An 8,362-nucleotide genomic window follows, 5' to 3' on the forward strand; every position below is an offset into this window, starting at 1 on the left:
CCGATCTGGATAGGGCTGTCGAATTTATTCGACTATGCAGGATAACTTTAAGTGGCACAAGGTCAGCAGTTAAAGTAGAAAAAGACCTATCGGAGCACTTCAATACCGAACGAGGATTCAGACAAGGCGTGGATTTTTTAAAGAATATTTTTCATGGCCTCTAAAAGCAGTGGATTTTTTAAAGAATATTTTTTACAACGCCAATATAAGGCGTGGATTTTGTAAAGACTATTTTTTACATAGCCTATATAAGGCGTGCATTTTGTAAAGACTATTTTTTACATAGCCTATATAAGGCGTGCATTTTTTAAAGAATTTTTTTACAACGCATGGAATTTTTAAAGAGTATTTAATTCTCTTTATTTACATATTTATTTTTTGTTTTTTAATTTTTATTTCCATGTAAACCATGTCTACAAAGCCAACACAAGCCGGCCGCAAAATAAGCCGTTTTATGTTTTCCATTTTAGCTTATTAAAAAATCAAAGAATGAAAGGGAAAATATGAAACCAGTTACTTAGCTGTTTTCTGTTTGGCGTTTTTAGTCTGTTGCTCTTGACAAAAACAAAATATGGCTATTAAGGCAACATGGCAACGGCTTGGGTTGCTATAAAACATTCTGTATCGGTAAGAAACAAAATTTGGTTTAATATCAAAAAAAGGCAGCAATTCATTAAATTTTTTAACACTCGCCAAGAAGACCGGGAAATTAGAGATAGCCGGAAAATGGTGAGGAATGAAAACAGAAAAATTAAAGGCAATAAATTTACATAAATTATTTTTCAAAAAAAAAATATGCTATTTCCTTTATTGATTTATAATAGCCACCAAAGAAGAAATTGAGCAAAAAGGAAAAGGCCCGTTTAGAGGCAGAGCAGGCGGAATTGTTACGCATTGAAATGGAGAGAGAAAAGTAGGTGGCATAAAACATATTTCCCAGGATTTTTCATGTTACCAATTCCCTGAATTTCCCCCCCTGTCCCTTTGCAGACTCAAAAAACTCGAAGAGGCCCGGCAGCGTCGCAAAATCGAACGCGAACAGGCCAAACACCGCCTCCAAATGGAAATCCTGGAGAATAAACAACGTCGTTCGCAACTTAAAAACAGTATGGCCTTCTTCAATCAGGTACGTCAAACTATCGATGGTATAAAACGTATGGCCAAAGATGAAGTTGATTGGGAGAAATTTATGCGTTGTAATGGCCTACCGAATGCCAATAGCCCCAGTGATTTACGTAAATACATCCATCAATGGAAAATGGATGTAGAGAGGAGAAATCGCGAGTCGCGAAATTGGTTACTGAAGACCAACGAAAGAACGTTGTTAACACAGGATTTTACTGTGCCGGATCTTACCAAGGCAACGTTGCGAAAACAGCAGGGTAATTTGGGTGATATCTATGCCCAGCGTGTCAAGGAGATATTGGGAGTAAGTAAAATTTAATGATACGATAATGGATATGCGGGAGCTTAGATTCATATTAAATATATTTGACAACGGCCTATTGGAGGACCAACACAAGACGCTGATTTTTAAAAGAATATTTTTTTCAAGGGTCACTACAAGGCGTGGATTTTTTAAAGAATATTTTTTCAAGGGTCACTACAAGGCGTGGATTTTTTAAAGAATATTTTTTCAAGGGTCATAACACAAGGCGTGGATTTTTTAAAGAATATTTTTTCAAGGGTCACTACAAGACGTGGATTTTTTAAAGAATATTTTTTCAAGGCGCGGATTTTTTAAAGAATATTTTTTCAAGGCGCGGATTTTGAAAAGAATATTTTTTCAAGGCGTGGATTTTTTAAAGAATATTTGCTGAAGGATCAAACCAAGGCGTGGGTTTTTAAAGAATATTTTCTGAAGGACCAAAACAAGGCTTTTAAAAATATTTTCGAAATGACCAACCAAAGGACCAAAGTTTTTAAAGAATGTTTTCTGAGGGGTTGTCAAATTTTCCTACCATCCTACCCGCCATTGTTGAAGGTCCTCAACGATTAAGAGTCCACCTTATGGCTTAGCCCTTATTTTCAGCACTTCTGAATTTTTGGAAACTTAATCTTAAATAAAGGTAAACTTTTTGATATAACCCTATTATAATTTTGATCTTTTAGATCCTCCAAGAACTCAATGATGCTCTCAATGACAAGACCAAACCTCAGCATACCCTAACCGATCTGGGTAAACTGAAGACAGAAATACGAATTTTACTCAAAGAATATTTGGATGATTTTACCTACAAGACCATGTCGCATGTGGAAAGGGATATGGAGTAAGTAGAGACAAATAGCAATTCAATTTATTCAAATAAAATAACCTCCTTCTCCAGGATTGATCGACCAGGAGTATCAAAACACATATACGATTCTGAAGTATTCAAAAGTTTCATATGGACTTTCTCCAAGGATGCACAAATGTAAGTATGACAAATTTTAGAATAGGAAACCATTTTCAAATGAAATTCTCTTACAGTTCCCTTAGCGCCAAACCGAGAATCGGGGAACAAAATCTACACAATGAAATTGAGTTCCCCTTGATGAAAATGTTATTATCCCTACCACCATCGGTAATACTCTACAGTTCTGCTCTAAGGGGTCTATGGCTGAACTATGATCACCTAAGTGACTACTGTCCAAGTTTTAATTTAAAGAAACCCCGATCGCCGCATATAAGTAATTCGAATAATACTGCTACGCTTTTCCGATTCAAAAAGGCAAATATTTTCTCATTCTTTCAGATATGTTACACCAAACAAAAAGAGAATGGCGAAAACGCAAAGAGATCCTGCAAAATATGTTGGATGAATGTTCGAAAGAAATTCCGCTGCATGAATTGGAACAATATGAACAGGAGGGTGCGAATCAAAAGTCAAGGGAGAAAAATCTCGATGTGGATAAATTGTATTTGGAATATGAAGATGAACTGAATAAGCTGAGACGCAAAGCAATTGGTCCGGAAAGTTTTGGCCTCTTAGATACTGATGTTAACTTGAGGAAATATCGCATCATTGGTGGTGTCTATTGTTTGGATTATTTGGAAACACCGCAGCAGGATAAGCAGTTGAATTCAAGGTCCTTTATAAGGACGAGTAAGTTAAAGAGAGGGCTGAAAAATAATTGGGATCACTATAATAATGAAAAGTGGACGGCAATGACTAAGGGGTTCCCCATTATGAACGGGGCATATTCTTTTAAAAATCCACGCTTCTGCTAACCCTTGAGAAAATATTCTTTAAAAAATCCCCGCTTCTGCTAACCCTTGAGAAAATATTCTTTAAAAAATCCCCGCTTCTGCTAACCCTTGAGAAAATATTCTTTAAAAAATCCCCGCTTCTGCTAACCCTTGAGAAAATATTCTTTAAAAAATCCACGCTTCTGCTAACCCTTGAGAAAATATTCTTTAAAAAATCCACGCTTCTGCTAACCCTTGAGAAAATATTCTTTAAAAAATCCACGCTTCTGCTAACCCCTGAGAAAAGATTCTTTTAAAAATTCTAACTTTGGATTGACCTCTGCTAAACCTCCCAAAATATTCTTTTCTTCTTGCGATTTAGTTTTAGCCCCAAACAAGCTCTCCCACAAGGTGTATTATCAGACCTATAAACCTCCACCACCTCCTTTGCCGGGCGTTAGACGATTGCCGGAAGAAATTGAGGCTGAGATGCGAATGGTGGAGGCAGCTTTGGATAAATTAGCCTTGGTTACAGTGGAGTAAGTTGGAACCATAAGTAAATATTAAAACTCTTTATAATTCCGGCTCCCCTTCCCGCCACAGCTTACCCGACAGTGTTATATGGTTCGAACCCCCTATAGCATGTCGCTGGGAAACCCAAATAGAAACTCTCGAAGCCGATTTAATGGACGGTGCAAAACCAACAACAAACAGTAACAACACCACCGAGGCAACACCTATTTCGACAACAACAAATGCCAGCCCTCTTAAAAGCCTGTCACCCCGTTTCCCCTTATCGAAGTTAGGCAAGAAGAGTTCACAAAAATCTGCTGTCGGTGCCAGCGGCAATCTACCCGTGAGAGAAATTACCGACTTCGATATGTTTAATATTCCCAGTGATATCGATATTTATGGTTTGGTAAAAGATTTCATTGTACCTCGAATACCACAAGGATTTTGTGTTCGATTCGATACCGAACGCCTTAAACAATTCCAACAGCAACAACGTAAGGCGCATAAGCATAACAAGCGATGGAAACAGCCAAGGCGTCTGCTGTATTTGGCTAAGCCGAAAAATGTAACATTTACACCAATTCCCATTAGGTCGGTGGCCACCACAACCACCACCAACCACGGAACCTCAAAGAGCTCTTGTTCCAGTAGCTTTGATAATGATATGGCTGAGGAAAAAATGGTTGTGGTTGTGATGGAAGAAACAACAACACCAGCAACAGTAACCGGCACCAATGGCAATGCTGCAAAAGCTCAACGCACATTGGAAAATCTACTGCAAAGATCTCGCATTACTGAGGATTTTCTAGATTTGGATGAGCCTCGGGAATTCTTTCCAAGTGTTCAATTTGAAAAAGTATTAAAAATAAAACCTTATCCAGCCGCAGCAGCAGCAGCGACACCAATCACCATTGACGACAATGACAAACACAGAGTGGCAGATACATTGGATTTAAAACAAAAACGTAGTCCTAGCGACACATCCTCTAAGGATGAGAAAACCAAAGCTGTCAGTCGTAATAGCAGTAAGGGTAGCTTAGCAAGTGACAAGAGTTCACAGAGTAAACGTAGCGTTAATTCAGTGGGTAGTGAAGTATCCAGGCGATCGTCATCGAACCAGAGTGATTCAAAGGAAACGGAAGAGGATAAGGAGTTAACTTCGTATATGTTTTCACAATTAATAGAGGTAAATCCTAAAAAAATTCTATAAATCCCAAGATTTTAATGGCCTTCTAAGAATACTTACTTACTTTGCTGGCTTGTTACAGAACGGTTGTTCCATAAGCCGAGCTTAAAAAAGATTTCCAAGAGCCTCGGTCTTTTGCGCATCTCCTCCAATTTGAATGACCACGTTCCAAGATGTTGTTTTCTACATGGTTTTTCCATCTAATTCGTGGCCTTCCCCTTCTACGGAAACCATCAGTAAGCTCGCTTTTATATGCCTTTTGAGCTGGGACATTCTCATTCATTCGCACAACATGGCCTAGCCATCGTAGTCGCTGCAGCTCGATACGTCTGACTTTGTCGATTTCCAAGAATATACGGTACAACTCATGGTTCATTCGACGGCGATATTCAACGTCGAGGCAGATCGGCCCATAGATCGTTCGGAGAATTTTTCTTTCATACACCCCAAGAGCTCTCTTCTGCTTGAGCAAGTACCCATGCTTCATATTCATATAACAGCACGGGTAGTATCAGCGTCTTGTAAAGTGTGGTGGCCTTGTTTCTAAACTGCTTACTTAGACCATCGTGGCATCTGTTGTCCATCACAATCCTTCTCCGAATTTCAACACTGATGTCATTCGTTATATTTATGATGGTACCAAGATATATAAAATCTTTAACTACCTCGAAGCTGTAGTTCTCAAGTTCCACAGTTGGTCCGAGTCTACTGGACGTCTTGCGTATTGATACCATCAGCTTGGTCTTCTCGCCGTTTACTGCCAGACCCACTTTGGCAGACTCCTTCTCAATTTGTTCAAAGGTGGCTGTTACCGCTGTCAATGTTCTCAAATGTTATGTCGATGTCGTCGGCGTAGGCGATTAGCATGTGTTGTTTTTTGTACAGAGTGTCATTTCTGTTCACCTTGGCGTCTCGTATGACCTTTCCCAGCAGGATGGTAAAAAGGTCACACGACAAACTGTCACCTTGTCTGAATCATCGTTCGGTATTGAAGGGCTCCGATGGGTCCTTTCCGACTTTAACTGCTGACCTTGTGCCACTTATAGTTATCCTGCATAGCCGTATTAATTTTGCAGGAATGCCGTAGACATGGCTTTAAACACCTCTGAACGGATAGGGCTATTGAATGCGGCTTTATAGTCGACGAATAGGTGGTATGTGTCGATGTGTTTTTCGTGGGTCTTTTCCAGGACTTGGCGCAGAGTGAAAATCTGGTCAATGGTGGATTTGACAGGTCTGAAGTCGCATTGGTATGGTCCAATAATGCCATTGATCATTGGCTTCAATCGTTTACACAGTACGCTGGATAGCTCTTTCTATGCGATGGGAAGAAGGCTAATTCCTCTATAGTTGACACATATCGTCTGGTCTCCTTTTTTGTGCACGGGACACAGGATGCTGAGGTTCCAATCATTGCGCATGCAATCCTCTAGCCAAATTGTACTAATCAGCTGGTGCATGCTCCTTACCAGCACCTGAGTTCGGCTGGTAACCCTTCGGCTCCTGCTGCTTTATTGTTCTTCAGCCGATTAATTGCAATTCTGACCTCATCTTGGCTAGGTGGTATGTACTTATACCACCGTCTCTTATTGGTTCTGGGGTATCTTCTTCACCGCTCCTTCCAGATCCTCAACACGCTTTCTGTATCTGTCACCAGGTTTCCTTCTTCATCTCTACGTGAGGATGTAACTGCACCAAAAACCTCCGGTTTGGTGTTTTACTCGTTGGTATAATTTCCGGCCTTCATTCTGGCTCCTGTACATCTCGTTTTGCTCACGCTTACGTTTTTCTTGTTCTTTCTTCTTTTTTCTGAAAATACGTTTCTCCTCTCTCCTTTTCTACCGATAGTTCTCCATCGCATTACGTGTCCGCAGGGTTGCCCTATACGCTGCGTTTTTCATATCAGTAGCATTACAACACTCCTGATCGTACCACGGATTTCTTGATGGTGATCTTTGGTACCCAAGTGTTGCTTTTGCTGCAGTATGTAGTGAGTGGGTAATTCTTTGACATTGTGCTTCTATACTATTATCGGAACAAGAAGTGCTTTCGTCACGCAAGTGGGTAAGTTGAGCGGAGTAGGCCTCGGCAACCTGTTTTGTCTGCAGCTTTGCGACGTCGAGTTTCCGAGTTACATTAGATCTCGCCTTTGCTGCTACATTAAGACGAGTGCGTACCTTGGCTGCAACAAGGTTGTGGTCCGAATCGATATTCGCTCCTCGGATCGATCGAACGTCTAATACACTGGATGAATTCACTTCCTACACAACATGATCAATTTGATTTCTCGTTGCTTGATCAGGAGAAATCCAGGTGGCCTTGTGTATATCGAGATGCTTGAATCTGAATTTTTCGACGGTGGGGCCAAAGATATTTTCCCTTCCGATTTATGCATTAAAATCACCTTGCGGAATTTTAGTCATGGCCAGGGCAACGGTCATATGCTGTTTCTAGGCGCAAGTAAAATATGTGTTTGGAATCTGAATTTTTCGACGGTGGGGCCAAAGATATTTTCCCTTCCGATTTTTGCATTAAAATCTCCTAGCAGAATTTTAATGTCATGGCCAGGGCAACGGTCATATGCTGTTTCTAGGCGCAAGTAAAATATGTGTTTGGTCTGGCATGGGCGCAAATGAGGCTGATGTAGAAGGGCTTCGCAATTCACTCATCTACTGGAGTGAATCTGGAGACGAGGTCTTTTATTCTCCTATTAACCATAAATCCTCAGCCAAATTTATGCTATAATACAGTTCGTAATCGTCTCATTTACTTACGCCTGTCCCTTTCCATCGCATCTCCTGTAAGGCAATAATATCGGCTTTGTACTTCTTGAGTACATCTGCCAAAACGAAAACTGCGCCTGTTCTGTACAAGGTGTGCACATTCCAAGTGCAGGTTCGCAGATCGTGGTCTTTTTACGTTTACAAAGGTCGTCAACATTATGCGGGTTTGGTTTTCTTTTTCTTTGCTTTTTCATAGTAAGAGGTGTTTTCCGAGTTTGGGCAAGTAACCCGACGCCTCAACCTATTTTTTATAGTTCTTATGGATGAACTCGCGGCACATATTAGCTCACTATTTCATCGGGTGATAAAAATAGCTACCCCAGGTGACACCGCGGGGAGGTCAGTGTCCACAATTGAGATGAAAGAGGGACCAAGATAAGCCTGGACTTCGCCATGTTAATGCCAATCAGAGTCGTTGCTTGGTATCTATCATCCCCACCGCCACCGTTGCCACGCCTTATTTAGACACAGAAAAAAAATTAATTCAGGTCTTATTTAGGCTTTGTAAAATCTTCAAAAACACGCCTTGTGTTGCTATTAAGAAATATGGCAACCCTGTTTGATATCCCATTACTACACTCTATTAAATTGGATTTTAAAAAATATTATTGGCAAATCAATCAAACACATTAGTCATCGTTAATATTGAATGATTTCCGCTCTATAATTTTAATATTACCACTCAATAAATGAGAAAGCTAAAAATAAGCT

General features: G+C 40.1%; 1 protein-coding gene across 1 annotated transcript; it reads left to right on the forward strand.

The window, feature by feature from the left end:
- Positions 1–588: 588 nt before the first annotated feature.
- Positions 589–4,868, forward strand: LOC133337774 (dynein axonemal intermediate chain 7-like; the record flags this gene model as incomplete). Its single annotated transcript, XM_061545976.1, has 10 exons — positions 589–627; positions 825–913; positions 991–1,429; positions 2,113–2,270; positions 2,328–2,414; positions 2,471–2,670; positions 2,736–3,086; positions 3,552–3,708; positions 3,773–4,521; positions 4,564–4,868. Coding segments are annotated over exons 1-10 (2,574 nt in total), but the record flags the coding sequence as incomplete, so codon positions are not given.
- Between the last annotated feature and the right edge of the window lie 3,494 nt (positions 4,869–8,362).

This window comes from Musca vetustissima, unplaced genomic scaffold (assembly GCF_032173495.1).
Source record: "Musca vetustissima isolate MV318-11 ecotype Yass unplaced genomic scaffold, APGP_CSIRO_Mvet_v1 utg412192, whole genome shotgun sequence".
NCBI classification, from domain to species: domain Eukaryota; kingdom Metazoa; phylum Arthropoda; class Insecta; order Diptera; family Muscidae; genus Musca; species Musca vetustissima.